The sequence below is a fragment of the Pan troglodytes genome, chromosome 4 (assembly GCF_028858775.2).
Source record: "Pan troglodytes isolate AG18354 chromosome 4, NHGRI_mPanTro3-v2.0_pri, whole genome shotgun sequence".
Classification (NCBI taxonomy): Eukaryota; Metazoa; Chordata; class Mammalia; order Primates; family Hominidae; genus Pan; species Pan troglodytes.
Genome location: NC_072402.2, coordinates 55,797,691 through 55,816,064, shown reverse-complemented (window position 1 = coordinate 55,816,064; position 18,374 = coordinate 55,797,691). Strand labels below are relative to the sequence as shown.

The following is an 18,374-nucleotide window of genomic DNA, read 5'->3' as shown; positions in this document are numbered from 1 at the left end:
TTAGTGGTGTACCTATAAACTGGCTCTTTGAAAAAAGGATGAAATTATTTAATAATCAGTACTTTTGAGCCATACTGCCAGCTCCAGAACACAGCTAAACTTTGGGCCCCTTACTAAGACAAATCCCCTCTTAGTGTCTTAGTAATTCCCCTAGAGCAGGCTCTGAGACAGGAGTTTGCGCACAAGTAGTTTATGTGGGAAGTGCAAGAAATACCCATAGCAAGAGGGTAAGTGGGCTGTGAAAGGGAAGACAGCCAATAAAAGGTCTGTGTTCAAGCCACCTACCATTATGGGTTACCAGAGCTTAATCTTTCTTAAAAATTCTGAGAATCAGTATGGTAACAACCTGAGGAGAAAGGGAGCTGGGGTATTTATACTCCAACTTCTGTCAGTCATTGGCTCAGGTCTGCTCCTGAGTGTGTTATTTTCCTTTCATATTTTACCTTCCCTGACGGGGGGAGTGACCTTCCGTTGCTTTCATGCAAGCTGTAAAGCAAAGAGATGCAGATACTGACAGTTGGAAGTCAGCCAACAAGCACAGAAGTGGTAAGGCCTGGGGGATATAGACAGTATCTGGTACAGAATATCCCATACTTAATTATGTATTTGTAATTTGCATTTTACTTAAATTGGGCCCTCAAATTTTTATGAATTTTAGACCTCACAAAACCTGAAACCACCTATAGTGACAGGCCTAACTTGCTGAAAATACAGAGTGTATGGGAAAATCAAAGAAATTTAAAAGCCCATATCAGAATTGGAAGGAAGTCGGAGGGTAGCAAGAGATGAAACTAGAAGCTAGAAAGTTGAAGCTAGAAGCTAGAAAGGTAAGCCAAGGCCCTATGAAGGGTGCTATGTTAAACTGGGCTTTTCTAGATTTGGCTGACATTTGTTGGTGTCTGCAGAACTCAGCTGGGTTCCTTGGGGCATCTCATTTCTGGGACAAACTGACAGAGCAACCCCTTTCTGGGATGGGCTCTTCCCAAGATGAAGAATAAGAACCCAAGAGGGCTGATGGCAGCTCACCATGCCTCTGATGTCTGTTAATCACAGCGGCACAGGTCAAATCTCCTTATATTCCATTGGCCAGATCCAAAGTTAGTAGGGCAAGGTACACCTGCAGGGAAGGACATAATGACTAAGTAAGAACTGTAATACAGCCTACTACTGGATTTTCACCAAAATGTTAATAGTGGAGATAGCGAGATTTCTGATCATTTTTCCTTTAGCTTTTCACTATTGTTAGAATTTGTAATAAGAATGTAGCAATTGTACCAAAAAATATGAACCTATTCTTCTAAATAATAAAAGATTATATCAAATATTGAAGAGCATTTTTAAGGATATCTTTTTAAATTTTTCCTTTTTTAATGTGTTATTTATAAATGAATTAATATACATATAAAAGACCTACCCCCTAAACTTCCTAAAACTACCTATTAGCATTTATAGCATGTGTAACTAATCAGACTTTATTATGTTCCTGTTTCTGGTTTCTTAGTATTACTCTCATTAAATTTTTTTATTTTGTATATGTCTTTGTAAATCACCTGGAAGCACTTTGTGGTGTTAGCTAGGAAATAAAGAAATAGATTATTTAGAAACTAGAAAGAAAAGTAGTTGGAGGGAATCATCCTAATAATACGCAGCCCTGATAGCATATACAAATCACCTGGAGATTTCTTTTTAATACCTCTGATGGAGACTCTAGAGGTTCTAATTTAATGTTTCTGAATTGGGCTAATTTTTAAAAGCTCTCTGAAGGTTGAGAAAAATTGAATAAATAAATGATTAAATTAAGTGAAAAAAATAACAAAAGGGCCAATTATATGTGAAGAGCAAAAGCAGGTTGGGAAGTTTCTTTACAAACTTGAAGTAGGCTGTGATACTAAAAAGCCAAAGCTCCCAAATATTAAAAAGAATAAGGGAAATGGATGCAGTAGAGCAATATTAGCTTCCAGAATTAGAAAGGGCCTGCTATTAAGATCTGTTCGAGCCTCGCTGGGTGAGGAAGAGTGAGTCATATTATCTCTGATACCTCATATTCCCACATACATCCCAAATCAGACCCTAATCGACAATTGTTTTTGTGGGTCACTGAGGTGCATTTTGTGGACTGTTTTTCAGAACATTGTGATTAAGCAAAAGTCTGTCATTCTCCATGAGAAGAGGCTGAACTCATAGGCGATTACTTACACACCCAGAACAGGAGAGAAGGAATACTAGAAATATTGTAGAAATGTGGTTTGTTCACTTGTTTATAGCTCTTCAGACTTAAATTATTTCATTCTGCGCAGAGTTCAGTTGTTTATGTGTGAAACATCATAAAATATCAAAAGCTCTTTTATCTTGATGTCTCATCCCAGCTTTTTTGAGACTCCTCTTTAATATTTGATAAGAACCAAAATAGGGATAAATTATGCTTTCCTCCTCTCTTTCTTTTTTACGTTTATACATAAATGTTGAGAGAAAGCTTGAGGTATTTGTTTTGTTTTGTTTTGTTTTAGCTAAATGGCAAGTAAATAACAGGCTTTTTAGTAACTATGATCTGGCACTGGTAAGGTCTGAGTTAACTGCCATTTGCAGAGTAACCATGGTGACCAGCATATGGCTTCTGATTCCATTAATCTTGTTGAGATTAACAGTAAATCCCAAAGGATCTTTTGCAGTGATTCAGAAATAAATCATCTTTTCACATGTACACTGTTTGGTGACAGCCACTCGCTTTCAGTGTGTGTCTCTACCCAACAAAGAAATAAGACAGTCTCTCTCATGAGATGATTGGAAATGCGTCCCTCAAATAAGAAATTTCACAAAATACATCCAATGGTGAAAAGGTAAATACATATAAATACCATGTGAAAGGAGGATTTATTCAACAAACATTTGTCATACCCCTGATAGACACATAAGGGGAAGGTCATTTACTCCCAGTTAAAAATTTATTTGTATAGAACCTCAGCCTGGAGATAGGGAATGGAAACAAAATTTGAGACTCTTTAATGAAAAAAATCCAATTATTATTTCAATTATAGGAATTAGAAATGATGAATTAAGCTGGATTTGGGAAGAGGAGCAGCTGGCTGCCCAAGAGGAGACTAATAATGTGTTCTATGTGTAACGAGATGTTGCAACTTAAAAAGTACAGTGTGGCCCTACCTAAAACCATATTTGGCCTACAACAGCCCCAGAGCATGTAAAATAATAGCCTCATTTTACAGATGAAGATACTGAACTAAACAATTCAGAGTGACTTCCCCATACTCACTAAGTATTAGAGCTTTCTCAAACTGGCGGAATAAATTGTGGAGTCTGAGTTGGAAGGGATGGGAACTGAATTACTATCCCAGCATTCTTCTGATGCTAATTCCTATTACAGTGTAGACAAAATATGCATAACTGTGGGTCTTTCTCAACTCATGGAGTTTATACTTCCTCATCTCTAAGTTTTCCTTGGTTAAAGGAATACTCCGAGCTCTTATTTCAACCTAGACCTTCCTACATAAAAGAAATATCAAGAACACAATAGCATTTTACGAATTCTAAGATGCACAATTTTTCTTACTTACCCATCTACGGCTGGGCACGGTGGCTTGCGCCTGTAATCCCAACACTTTGGGAGGCCGAGGCAGGCAGATCACTTAAGGTCAGGAGTTCAAGACCAGCCTAGCCAACATGGTGAAATCCTGTCTCTACTTAAACAAAATAAAAAAATTAGCTGGGTGTTGTGGTGCATGCCTGTAATCCTACCTACTGGGGAGGCTGTGGCGTGAGAATCGCTTGAAACTGGAAGGCGAAGGTTGCAGTGAGCCACTGCACTCCAACCTGGGCAACACAGCAAGACTCCACCTCAAAAAAAACTGTGACATTGAGATATGCCTTTTCATCAATGGCTTCTTATGATCACTATGCAGCAAGACCAAATGTAGATTTCATTGCTCGTACATGCACTAACTTGGTCATAGCTGCTTATATTGCCAAAGTCATACAGTTATTGGTACGTGCATAGAAAGTTATCGTGTATGCAGAAAGAGGTATAAATTTCATTTTAGTGACATGAATACTCATTTTGGAGTAATGACCATCATTTTACATTTTCTTGCAAAGCAACAACTTAGTGTTCTACAGGACCTAAGAAGGGAAGATACAAACAGATCTTGTATGTTAACCTACCATGCACTAAGCACTGAAACTTAAAAAAAAAAAAAAGCCGCAATAAACATACGTGTGCATGTGTCTTTATAGCAGCATGATTTATAGTCATTTGGGTATATACCCAGTAATGGGATGGCTGGGTCAAATGGTATTTCTAGTTCTAGATCCCTGAGGAATCGCCACACTGACTTCCACAATGGTTGAACTAGTTTACAGTCCCACCAACAGTGTAAAAGTGTTCCTATTTCTCCACATCCTCTCCAGCACCTGTTGTTTCCTGACTTTTTAATGATTGCCATTCTAACTGGTGTGAGATGATATCTCATAGTGGTTTTGATTTGCATTTCTCTGATGGCCAGTGATGATGAGCATTTTTTCATGTTTTTTGGCTGCATAAATGTCTTCTTTTGAGAAGTGCCTGTTCATGTCCTTCGCCCACTTTTTGATGGGGTTGTTTCCATGGAATACTATGCAGCCATAAAAAATGATGAGTTCATATCCTTTGTAGGGACATGGATGAAATTGGAAACCATCATTCTCAGTAAACTATCACAAGAACAAAAAACCAAACACCGCATATTCTCACTCATAGGTGGGAATTGAACAATGAGATCACATGGACACAGGAAGGGGAATATCATACTCTGGGGACTGTGGTGGGGAGGGGGGAGGGGGGAGGGATAGCATTGGGAGATATACCTAATGCTAGATGACGAGTTAGTGGGTGCAGCGCACCAGCATGGCACATGTATACATATGTAACTAACCTGCACAATGTGCACATGTACCCTAAAACTTAAAGTATAATAAAATAAATAAATAAATAAATAAATAAATAAAAGCTAAATCTTTCAGAATGCATGAAAGGAATTTCAAAGCAACAAGAAGCTGACATAATTTAATTTGCTACATCCTTTTGTTCTTGGCCATTGTAAAATAGTTTTGATCCTATCATTTATGTTAGGTTTTATGATAGGTGGTAATTCACAAATCAGCCAGCATGGCATTGATCTCCTCTTGCTGATGGTGGGACTGTGCCTAAAGCTCCCTTCCCTGCTCTGCTGATGCAGAACAACATCAGGAAGTCCAAGTAGTCAAAACCAAAGCCAAACATTGAACATTTGCAACCCCAATTTCAATCATAAAATTAACCAACTCTAATGGCAAATCAGTCTTTTGTTCATCATAGCACAAATGCTCTAGACCACAATTTTTATTTCATTAAAAAGAAAACTGGTCTCCTTTGGCTCTCTAAGATTTCAAAATCACGATTCTTTGTAATTCCCTAGCAATTGTAGAAAATATTCATTTTACATTATTTCCCGACAATTTAGAACATTTGAGGTTACATTGAAATATTTCTTATATAAGAGCAAATGAAGAGGATGGATCTCATATAATCATGGCCAAATAAGTATATTCTTCTTGGTCATATATTTTTATAAATCATTGAGGAGCAGGGAATGTTGTATGTGCATAAATGTATAACCTATTACAGCAGCCTGAGACCCCATGGGTTATTATTATGTCAGCAGAACTGAGATACTCAGATGTGTTTAGTGGTAGAAGCAAGCATTCCATTAATTTGGTTAAGGGACATGAATCAGCTAGTAGGTTGTGAGTTATGCACCTTCCTGACCTTCACAAAAGGACACCCTGACTTGGGTTTATACAGTCAGGGGTGCAGTAGGATGTACTGGCCCAGGTCAGAAGAGTGCCACATTTCCTCAAGGACTCATTTGTCCTCAGGAAACTCAGAAGCTGGGTCATTAACACCCTGGCCCCAGGTCCTTCCTTACACAACTGTGACACTCTCTGGTGAACCCCTTGTCACTAATCTCACTCTGGGTATCCGATTTCTAGCTTTACTACCAGGATGAGAACTTTTTCTGTTAACATAAGTGCTCTCTACCCAGGGCCTTTCCAAGCCCCTAGCTTACAAGACCTATAGGAACAAAGAGATCATTTCTTTTAATTACATAAGGAAATCTGATCAGATGTGAGATCCTTTAAAAGAAACTTTTGACTTCGTTTGTAAAAATATATTAGCATTTGTTACTTAAAGTGTTTCCAAGAGTGGAATTTATTTTACACCCTAATTCATTATGAATGCATCATTTTTCATATTCTGTGTACATAAGATTAAGTGAGGAAAAAGAATAGAGTTTAGAAGTTCTGTCTTTATTTCTCCAGTCCTGCCAAATCTCACTGTTGCTAAGGGAATATATTATTAACTTAGGTATCAGAATTAGAAAGGTCGCATTGTTCTGATAAAATATGCTGTGACTCTGAGATGTCCAGGTGGAATCAAGAATATATTTCCCCAGATAATTTAATCTCATTTGAAAACTTAGATGTACTTGGTTCAGGGGAATATGCTGAAATAAAACCCTATCTGCCTCTTCACTCTTTCCTTTCTTCTCAGGAAGGAGAAACAGTGATCATAGCTCATTGAAAACTCTCCTGCTGTAGTTTAAAAAGCTATAATATTTGCTTTTTATTCCCTCTTCAAGTTGAGAACAGCTCATTGCCACTTTCTATTCAATGATCCTTCACTTTACTATTGTTTGTAACACCATTCCCAAGCTTTACTTTTTGACATGTTACAAATCTGTTTTTTTTCAAACTTTAATCATTTGTTTACGTTTCAACATTTCAATATTTCTCTCCTGACCACCACCAGGTAATATGTCTTTCCCACCTATCTTAGACTGTTCTTAAATAAAAATGTGGCTGATATAAAGGGAGAATTAAAAAACATAGCTTCCTCTCAGCTTCCTCTAGATAACAATAAATGCACTAGAACTTCAGTTTTTGAACTTTTAATGAGTATCATGGAAATATGTTTTAAAGCACAGGCTTGAGAGCCATACTGCCAGAACGTGACTCCCACATTTGCCACTTTACTGGCTGAGTGATCTTGGGCAATTAACCACTCTATGCCTCATTTTCCTCAACTGCAAAATGGGCATAATAATATTCTCCTTAAGTTATTCTAAGGATTAAATTAATGCAACAGATATTAAGTGTTTAGAAAAATACCTGCGCTTTTTCTCTGCCTGGCATTGCTGGGCCTGCAGGTCTGTGTCAAGCCATGGATGAGGGTCTTTGTTCTGCAGAATGGGGTTTGTTAAAGTTGTTAAGAATGAGGCCTATTTAAGAGATACCAAGTGAAATTTAGGAAATGACAAGAGGGTAGAACTGATTACTATACTCAGAAACACTCTGTGATACAGGATAAAAATAAATACAACACACTCAAATACAGGGTGATAGTCTGTGTAACAAACAGAGATATGATTTGTCAGATTACTTATGCCCACATAGAAGGGGATACGGTAGTCTGCGCAGCATATGTACATGGTACATGAACTACCAAAATAAGGTGTGAAGGTTGGCCTGACAAATTATGCTGCAGCACATTATACTGGCCTGCCGCTGGCCCACGGGCTTCTCGGTAGGTTTGGCATGGACAGGATCTATGAAGGCCAAGTGGAGATGACTGGAGATTAATGCGATGTGGAAAGCATTGATGGTCAGCCTGGTGCCTTCACCTGCTATTTGGATGTAGGCCTTGCCAGAACCATCACTGGCAATAAAGTTTTTGGGGCCTTGAAGGGAGCTGTTGATAAAGGCTGTTCTGTCCCTCACAGTACCAGATGATTCCCTGCTTGTGATTCTGAAAGCAAGGAATTTAATGCAGAAGTGCATGGGAAACACATCATGGGTCAGAATGATGCAGATTACATGCATTACCTAATGGAAGCAGATGAAGATGCTTACAAGAAACGGTTCTTTCCGTTCATAAAGAACAGCGAAACTTCAGACCTGATGGAGGAGATATACAATAAAGCTCATATTGGCTGGGCACGGTGGCTCACAGTCCCAGCACTTTGGGAGGCTGAGGTGGGTGGATTGCTTGAGCCCAGGAGTTCGAGACCAGCCTGGACAACATGGCAAAACCCTGTTTCTGCAAAAACAATTTATAAAAATTACCCAGGCATGGTGGTGTGCACCTGTTGTTCCAGCTACTCAGGGGGCTGAGGCGGGAGGATCGCTTGAGCCCAGGAGGTCGAGGTGCAGTGAGCCAAGATCATGCCACTGCACTCCAGCCTGGGTGACAGAGTGAGACCTTGTCTCAAATAAATAAATAAATAAAACAAAAAAGCTCATGTTGCTATACAAGAGAATCCAAACTATGAGAAGCCCAAGAAAGAAGTTAAAAACAACAGGTGGAAACATCCCAAAATGTCCCATGCCCAGAAGAAAGATCAGGTAGCTCAAAAGAAGGGAAGCTTCCTCAGACCTCAGGAGCAGGCTCTGAGAGCTAAAACAATGTTCTAGGATGATTTTTCAGACAAAAACAATAAACTTTTTTTTCTTTTTTTTATTTTATTATTATTACACTTGAAGCTTTAGGGTACATGTGCACAATGTGCAGGTTAGTTACATATGTATACATGTGCCATGCTGGTGTGCTGCACCCATTAACTCGTCATTTAGCATTAGTTATATCTCCTATTGCTATCCCTCCCCCACCCCCCACCCCACAACAGTCCCCAGAGTGTGATGTTCCCCTTCCTGTGTCCATGTGTTCTCATTGTTCAATTCCCACCTGTGAGTGAGAACATGCGGCGTTTGGTTTTTTGTCCTTGCAATAGTTTACTGAGAATGATGATTTCCAATTTCATCCATGTCCCTACAGAGGACATGAACTCATCATTTTTTATGGCTGCATAGTATTCCATGGTGTATATGTGCCACATTTTCTTAATCCAGTCTATCATTGTTGGACATTTGGGTTGGTTCCAAGTCTTTGCTATTGTGAATAGTGTCGCAATAAACATACGTGTGCATGTGTCTTTATAGCAGCATGATTTATAGTCCTTTGGGTATATACCCTGCAAAAACAATAAACTTATTGGCTAAGCAGGTTTTAAAAAAAAAATACCCTGCAGAAGCAAATTATTACATTTATTATCTAAGTTCCAAAATCAAAAGTTGGTTATTTGTGTCATGAATCATACTGGAGGCTTATTCTAAATTCTAAATATCCTGTTTATAGCAACTTAAAATGCCAGCTCATTGTATTATAATTTTGACATTAATCAACCTGACATTTTTCTTTTATAAAGGTAAGGCATGAACATATTAGCTCTAATGATTCTTTTTTTAAAAAATTATCACTTCTCCCAGATTTCCTAAGCCCCATTGCTTTAGCTCTTTAAGTTGTTACTGTGATAAGGGAAGATATTGTTTTCGTGTGATGTGCTGTAAATAGGTTGGGCAGCCATCTCAGTTTGCCTGAAACGGAGGGGTTTCTCAGGACATGGGACTGTTACTGCTTAAACTGGGAAAGTCTTGGGGAAACCAGGATGGTTGGCTATCCTACTGTAAAGCTATTACATAAGGTGGGGTAAAAGAGGAAAGGAAGAATCAGTAGTGGTATTAATCTCATTAAATACAAAAGAATTATTAGTACACCACTGTTCCCTTGATTTTTGACTCATGCAATCTCTGATGAGTATCTGAAGGGTAAAATTGCACTCAACTAATTAACTCTAAATGTCAGGCATTTGGACATCGTGTTTTTTTTTTTCCTTTTGCTACCATCATCATCTGTGGAATGTATTTCTTCTCCTTCATTTTATGCTGTTCTGCTTTCCTCTGATTGTGTCATGCTTCTTCTTTTTCTTTTAGGTCAACTCAAATCAAAACATACTCTTGGGACAATGCCCAAGTTATTCTGGTTGGGAACAAGTGTGACATGGAAGACGAGCGGGTCATCTCAACTGAGCGAGGTCAACATTTAGGAGAACAGCTTGGTAAGAAACAAATTAATAAGTTAAAAAGAAAGATAATTTGCTTATTATATGTAACTCTGTACAGAGTCCGAGCTAATTGTCAGGGAGGAGTTAATGAAATGTTTGTCAGTCTAACAGTGGAAAGCAACATAATCCTCCCTAAGTGGACAATATATTTTCTCCCACTTACTATGGCATCATGAGAGCTCAAGCGCAATTACAGAAGCAAAAATGATACTCGGAATTTTGGTCTTAGTACAAGGTATTTAAATTCTTATTCCATGAGAAACACAGGTTATGCCTTGTCCGCTATTTTTGTTTTTTTTTTCCCCCATACTCTATTTTGCATTCAGTGAGCTCTTTATTTTATTGTGTGATTATTGTTCTCAAGTTTCCATTGGAGGAGGATAATGGCACAGAATAGGTCACATCCTAGATTCTGATTCTAGTGACATCACTGATAAGCCATGTTACTATTACAAATCCTTTTGAGACTTAGTCACCCCATCTCTCCAGAATGAGTATCATAGCCCGTGCCTATTTAACCAAGTCCTTGTAGATAAGATCAAATGAGATAATAGATATGAGAAAGTTTCAGAAATGGCAAAGCCATTTCAAACACAAAACATTGTATCTAAAGAGAAAAATGCTGGAGTGAGAAGGGTAGAGATTTAATACAAAGGAGGGATTGATGATTGATGATTGATTGGTTGAGTCAAGAAATTTTTACTGGGTACTCGTTGTATGCTTTATATTATGCCAAACATCATGGGGTATACAAAAAAGTAATTCACAGTCCCTAGGCTCAAGTTGCTCCCAATCGAGTGGACACTGAAGACTGGAGATATACATAAGGAAGCAGAAATACAAGTCAACAAAAACAGGTCAATGAGGAGATAAGCTGCAAGGCAGATGCCAACAGGAAAGCAACAGGGAGAGGGAGGCAGACACAGGAAGGGGAAAAACATTGCCGGAAGGAGATGTAGGAGTGGAGTGTGATGGGAGGAAGATAAAGAGCAATGCAGAGAGGGCCCCCGGGGAGATCAGGTGTGGAAATGAATACACCAAGAGGAAGAGATGAGTGATGAGGGGAGATGGAGATCATATGGGTGAAATGGCAAGATAGAGCTTGAATGGTCTCTGAAGGAGAGTAGAATTTTCAACTACAAAGGAGATGAGGCATTATAAGTAAAGGGCACAGTCATGCATGGACATTGAGATGAGCATAAGGTGAGAGGACAGTGAATAGAAAAGTGAGAACCTAGCAGAAAGTTGCAGAACTGAGTTGTGGATTTGGGGAACAACTCCAGTCCTAGAGGTGAAGGAGTTGGAATTCTTTTTGTTTTTTGTTTGTTTGTTTTTGGTAGACCACTGAGAATATTGAGGCATTCTTAGCAAAGAAGAGTTTGACTTTTAACCTTTTTGGCCAGGACCTGCAGTAAGAAATACTTTCAATTTAGCATCCCAATACATACATATATAAAACTTCTGTAAAACAAAAGTTTTACAAAACACATTTTAACTTTACTTGATGAGATTCACTCTGTTTTCTGTCTTACTTTTCTTTCTTCTTTTTTCTTAAATGGTGGTCCCAACCCACTAAGTTGATCCCCAGAAGCAGTAATGTGTCTCAATCTATAATTTGAAAAACACTGTTATAAAGGGGATGATTTGGGATTAATCTGCTGGTGTTGTGCAACATGAGTCAGAAAAGCAAAGTCCCTCTCATTGGGTCACTCTTCCTCTTGATCATCTCATAACTAATCTAAATACAGTTCACTCTGAAAGTTTGACCATTTCTCATGAGCTTAATGAGTTCCTTAGACTAAAATCTATCCCTGGATGGCCACAAGAACCCTTCCACCAAATATTCTTAGAGCCACCCAGGAGAAAGTTACCTGGCTGGTGTACAGTCTCCTGTGGCGGCTTTTGAAGTTACCATCTCTGCCACAGGGCCTCTTCCCACTCTACCGATTAAACAATATGAAGAGTCTGAAAAAATGATAATTTTTTTTCTTAATCCTCTTAGGACCTCGGAAAGATAAGAATGGGAAATAATAGATCCCCAAAGAAAGAGAGGGAGGAAACCTGGGAGAGGGTTGGCAGGTTGGCTTCCCAAGATGGTCTCTTCCCTGTCTTCCTGTGTTTTCTTAACTAGCTGGGCACATGCCAGGATGGGGAAGAAACTGCTACACAGATGTAGGCTGTCTCTATGAATAAAAATGAAAACTGTTTGGTTAAAAAATATACATATGTATCTCCAAGCCAAGAATTGTTTAATGTCATTGATACATAGGAGGCAGGCAACTGGCTAAATTTTTTAACACTCTAATAAATTACTTGGATATTGAGAAGACCAGGTTGTGAAAAGGGATGTTAGGATGATGGAAATGCATCAAGAGGGTGACTTTCCCACTGCTCCGTCGACTGGCACACACACAAACCCTTTCCATTCAGTACACAGATGTAGCAAAGTTCCTGAAATTGTGAAGCAGAATGTTTTATGTTCCTGTTCAAGTTCTTCCAGTGGTTTCTAATTGATTTTTTGCTCTCTATTCAATAAAAACCCAGCTGTTGTCATAGCAACCAACACATGTGCATTCTTGGAGAGTCATTTACCTCGTTTAATGTGGCTTGTTCTCCTCATGGCTACACATGCTTCTACAAATGATCCTGAGGGACAATTCGTATTTTTAAAAAATGCTCTCACAATTTAAATTTAAAGATTTTAAAGGTCTTTGCTTTGTTTTTTAATTACTTGTACATTTTATTCTTCAGAATACCATCACATACACACAAAGGTTCCACATTGTTTTTTAAATGTCATTACCACATCTTGGCAGATGGCTCAAAATAACTGCTTTATCGATCTGGTAGCAATTAATTCTCCATTGTGGATTGTTTTATCTGTACAACATTTGCTCATCCTAATAAGGGTCCTTGATGGAACCAAGTTGTAATGGAGCTCTTTAAAAATTCTTGTATGGCAGCTGTCGGTCCCAATCCAGTTTAGTTCATCAAGCATTTATTAAGTGTTTACAATATGCCAGTTACTGGGAATGCAATGACAAATAACCCTACCTTCTAGGAGCAAACATTGTAGTGCCTGAGATAGACTACACAGACAAAGAATATTTTTCTGGCTTTCCCTTTCTCAGCCATTTTGTTTCATTTGATCCTTTGAGCACCCCTCCTTACTGAATGCTGCTTTGTCAGCATTTATGACGTGGTGCTCTCTGTTCATCTCCTCCCTCTCCAGACTTGCATTTAGTTTCCTTGGTAGACTCCTCCTCCTTTATCCACCTCCTGCACTCTGGCTTTCTATCCTCAGTCCACCACTCCTCTCTCTCTACACCCTCCCTTGGATGTTTCCATCCACTCCAAGGTTTTAACTCCACCTCCAGACTAATGACTGCCAAATCATGTCCCAGGCCTGACCTCACACTGGCGCTTCAGGCGCCAACATCCACCTGCCAGCTGTCCATATTCAGTACTTCTGATTTAGAGTAGTGGTCTAAGCATCTGCAGCTGAATTGGCTGGGGTTCATTTTCAAATGCACATTCATCAACCCAACTCAGACCTGCTGCATCAGAGTTTTTGAAGTTGAAGGCTAGACTCTACATTTTTAACAAGCATTTTTGTGACTTTTATACGACTAAATTTCCAGAACACTGGCTTTTGTGGGAAGCGAGTGTTTGGAGAGGGTAGGGAATTGCTGCCAGAGCTGAACATTACCCTATAGCTGGTGTTATTTTACCATGTTTTTTTTTTTTTTTTTGGATGGAGTCTCGTTCTGTCACCCAGGCTGGAGTGCAGTGGCGTGATCTCAGCTCACTGCAACCCCTGCCTCCTGGGTTCAAGCGATTCTCCTGCCTCAGCCTCCCAAGTAGCTGGGACTACTGGCGCGTGCCACCACGCCCGGCTATTTTTTTGTATTTTTAGTAGAGATGGGCTTTCACCGTGTTAGCCAGGATGGTCTCAATCTCCTAACCCCGTGATCTGCCCACCTCTGCCTCCCAAAGTGCTGAGATCACAGGTGTGAGCCATCGCACCCGGCCTCCATGAGTGTTTTAACAGTTAGTCTATATGTATGTACCTATAACAATATATAAGAATGTTTTTAAATTCTATATTAAATTTATAGTATGGTACTTATATATGTACAATCTCATAATTTAAGTTTTAAATGTACAACTACTGTTTTAAATGAGAAAAAAATTTGGAAATACAATTAAAGATAGATTTTACTAAAATAGAAGTAATTTATCTGGGAATAAGAACAAAGAAAGAAATTTATAGAGGAGGATGGATTTGTATTGCCTTGAAACCACAGGTGAAAGAATACTTGAACCATTATTATAAGCTCGGAAAGGGCAGAAAATGCAGAAACCCCTGTTTTCCAAAAATGTAGTCAGAGAACCAAACACTGCAGAGAAACTAAAATTGCTTCTGAGGAGAAGTCATTATTAATAATTTGTAAGGAGCCAATTTTAAAGCATTTTCAATTTGCATTAATATTTCTTCCTAAAACAAGTAACAGATAATATTCCCAATTCTCTCCATTCAAACAATTATCTTGATAGCCTCTGAACATACATATTACCGAATTCCAGATTCATCCCCCGTACCCTTCCTTCTTGTCCAGCACTGAACCCCATGAGAATTTCTGAAAGTACAAAATATTCTTATATTTTGCCATTTTACCAAGCTCTATAATTTGTCTTCCCTTCTTTTCCCATTTAATGGCTCTTTTGATTATTCATCTGACAAATATCTATAATAATACTGCGGAGTCATAAAACGTGTATCTTCCCTCTCACGGAGCTTAAAGTGTGGACTGTGTATCAGAAATAGACTCAAATATTATGAACACGTAAACAGGGCTGAGTGTAACTCAGAGGATAAAGGAAGGGCATGAAGTTCTATGAATGGGTAGTTACTTCTCTTTTTGGAAAATGAAGAATGACAAAAAGACACATTCTATGTCTATATACTCTGAAACATATTGATTTGATAAATACTGGCTTAATTAAACAATTTCTTCAAGGAAATAGTCTCTTGAAGTAGAAAGAGATAAATTTAAGACAAATGAAAAAGGATATTCTTTCACCTAACAAAGAATATACTAATGGAACCAATTATCTCTGAAAGTGGAAGGTAGTGCAGGCGGGACATATAATTACTTCCCAAAAGGTCTAGATAAATCAATGCAGGCAGATCTACCATGGCTAATGGGGGGAGTTTGCATTCTGTGGGATATTTCTGTGTCACCAAGCATAAGAGTTTGGGTGTATTGACCATGCTACATCATATGTTGTGGTACCACTCTCAGAGACAAGATGACTGAAGTGACTGAAACATTATAACCTAGCCAGAAAAGTGGATTTTAAGAACCATGCTCTTGATTTCTACTGAGCCTGAATGACCCCAGCATGCCTGATTTGGAAACTCTAAGATTCTCTGATTCACTCCTATGAACTTTTCAGTTTAAATCACCCTTGTATCTCACTGCCAACCCAGGTAAGGGAGAGAAAGGCATTGACTACACTGTGAAATCATACGGTGGTGGAAGCCCTGAACTTGGATCCATGTGCTCTGGCCATAAGCAACCAATTTCTATTTATACAATTTCCACCAGGAAAAATTGTAATAGCAGCATCATCATACCTTCCATAACCACCAAGCTCCACTTCAGTCATCATACCCTTGGGACAATCTTGAGTCACGCAATAGGTCTTTTTTTTTAGAGATGGGATCTTGCTCTGTTGCCCAGGCTGGAGTGCAATAGTAGCATGATCATGGCTCACTGCAGCCTTGACCTCTTGGACTCAAGCAATCTTCCCATCCAAGCCTCCCAAGCAACTGGAACTATAGGCATGCACCACCATGCCTGGCTAATTCTTTTTTATTTTTTGAGAGACAGGGTCTTCACTATGTCACCCAGGCTGATCTGGAACTCTTGGGTTCAAGCAATCCTCCCACTCTACTTTAGCCTTCCATGACTGGGGTTACAGTCATGAGCTACTGTGCCTAGCCCACAATAGGACTTAACTGAATTTAGTTTTCTATCTTAAAGTCCAGGAGGAAGGTAGGGCATATGTAGCTGGTAAACCTATTTAAACTCCGATCTTGGACCCCACAATCTTTCAGTGATCCACACAATCCAATGGAAGATGCTAGAAAATAACTAGATGATTACAAAAGATAAATTACCCTAAATCAACCATACTCAAATTCATAATTTCTCTTTTCAAAATGTGCTCACCTTTCTGGAACTTCCCCAACTAATAAACTGAAAAACTCCTTAGCCAAGTGTGCTGTGATTTATAAGAAACCTCTGGAAATTCTTGGTATCTCACTCTGTGTCCAAATTACACTGAGATGATTACCACTAAATTGTACAGCAATTTTTCAGTACCTTTAGAGCACCACTTTAGGGAAGCTATAATCAGAACTACTTAAGGCGGTTCTCATCTGAATAACTAAAAACCAAGGTGTTAGAGAGTGTGCTATTTTATTTGCTTGTTTGTTACATTGAGACTGCTGATATTGGGAATAGCAGGGATATCAGGAGTCACTGCTAGGCCTCAGCACATTGAGGGGACCTTGCTTATTTCTCAAAAAAATAATAATAATAAAATAAGGAAAACCCAAGGCGGGGACAAGGAAACAAATCTAGAAGGAAGACTCGATATAGAGAAAGGTTCTCGATCTTGGCTACACATTTCAGTAGGTTGGGAAGCTTTTAAAAATCCTAGTGACCAGGCTGCATCCCAAGCCAACTAAATTGGAATCTCTGGGCTGGGACCCAGACAACAGTATGTTTTTTAAGTCCCAGGTTATTCCAATGTGTAGACATGATTGAGAACCACTGATTTACAGAAAAAACAAGGGGCAGATTAGCCCAGAGAGCCAGCAGAAGGAAGCTATAATTGGTTCCACCCTTCATGGTGGGGCTCGTGCTGCCCGGCCACAGGGAGCTGGTCTTCCAGGATGGATTCATGCTGAAGCTTTCATGCACCCTAGTCTAGTCCCCATGTGGCCAATAGGTGCATGGATTTTACAGAAGGCTATTGGGGATCAGAAGAGGAGTATGAGGTTATACAACAGAACGTAATTATTAGGACCAATGTAAATTTAGCAAAGTCCACTTGTAATTGCATAACAACCACTGAGCTGAAATAAATGAGCCAAAGATTCTTTTCTTAAACTACAGTGGGGTCACACTAGGAGTTTATTTCTTTTGGGGGGCAGGAGATAGACACTTCAAAATAGAACTCATGAATATATTACGGGACTTTATTCATTTACTAATGTATTCATTTATTCAGTATTATTGAGCACCAACTATTGGTCCGGCACTAGGAGTTAGGAAACAATAAGACCAAATTTCTGTCACCCCAAAGGAGAGTCTGAGAGACACATAAAGACTTTCAAAAGACAGCATATAATTGTTGTAATAGAGGCATGGACTCAGTGCTAGAGGAGCTTAAAAGATTAAGAATGTCCCTGTTTGGAGGCTCTGAGAAAGGTCACACTGTGGAGACAATGTCTGAACCATGTCTTGAAGTATGAATAGGATTTTGATAGTTAGACAAACAGGTGATGGTCTCCCTAGGCATAATAAATAGTATTCTGGAGGGATCTAAGCCTGGAAAAGTTGACATCATATATCATGGAGAACCTTGTTTGAAAGAATCAAAAACTCGGGCTTTGTCCTATACATGCTGAGGATCCTAAGTTTTAAACACTGGAGTGACAAGATCAGATTTCATTTTGGACCAATTACACTGGCAATATTCTAGAAATTAGGGTGTTTAAGATCAGCAGGAGTACAAAAAGAAAATATTAATAGCTCTATTTATTCGTACCTCAATTTTTTTTTCAGTTATTGGGTATGTTTTATAATGTACTACTGGAATAGTACATTATATAATTTATAAAATATTCATGTATTAGGGCAGTACTGTTTTTTGAAACTAAGAATTATAAAACAACATATGTTTGGAGACCACTGGCTAAAGGATAGACTGGAGGGTAAGGACAGGAAGCAGAGATTCCAATAAGAAGCTGATGCTATTGGGTAAATTATGGCGAGGCCTAAAGCAGGGGTTCCCCACCCTGGCTGTACATTCGAACCACCTAGGTAGCATTTTAAAAACCATGGCACGGACCCCATCACACACACACACACACACACACACACACACACACACACATTAAGTAAATCAGAATATCTGAAGCTGAGGTACAAACATGAGTGTTTTTAGCTCCTTAGGTGATTCTAATGTACAGCCATGGTTGAGAACCCTTGATTTAGGCCCTCACCATGTCTCACCCAATTGTGTTAAAGTTGAGGACCACAGACCTAAAGCAAGCAGTGGCACTGGGGATACAAACAAGGAATTAGAGGC

The 18,374-nt window shown here is 39.0% G+C and overlaps 1 protein-coding gene and 1 pseudogene across 2 annotated transcripts in view; both read left to right on the top strand.

Annotated features, from left to right (window-relative positions):
- The window catches only part of RAB3C (RAB3C, member RAS oncogene family), a 279,582-nt gene that overhangs the window by 235,394 nt on the left and 25,814 nt on the right, over window positions 1-18,374 (top strand). For both annotated transcript variants that reach the window (XM_009449131.5, XM_526915.7), the window contains exon 4: window positions 9,856-9,980. In XM_009449131.5, coding sequence (XP_009447406.3) covers window positions 9,856-9,980 — 125 coding nt within the window. The remainder of the gene's footprint in view (window positions 1-9,855; window positions 9,981-18,374) is intronic.
- LOC107974731 (large ribosomal subunit protein uL18-like) lies at window positions 7,267-8,589 on the top strand (annotated as a pseudogene).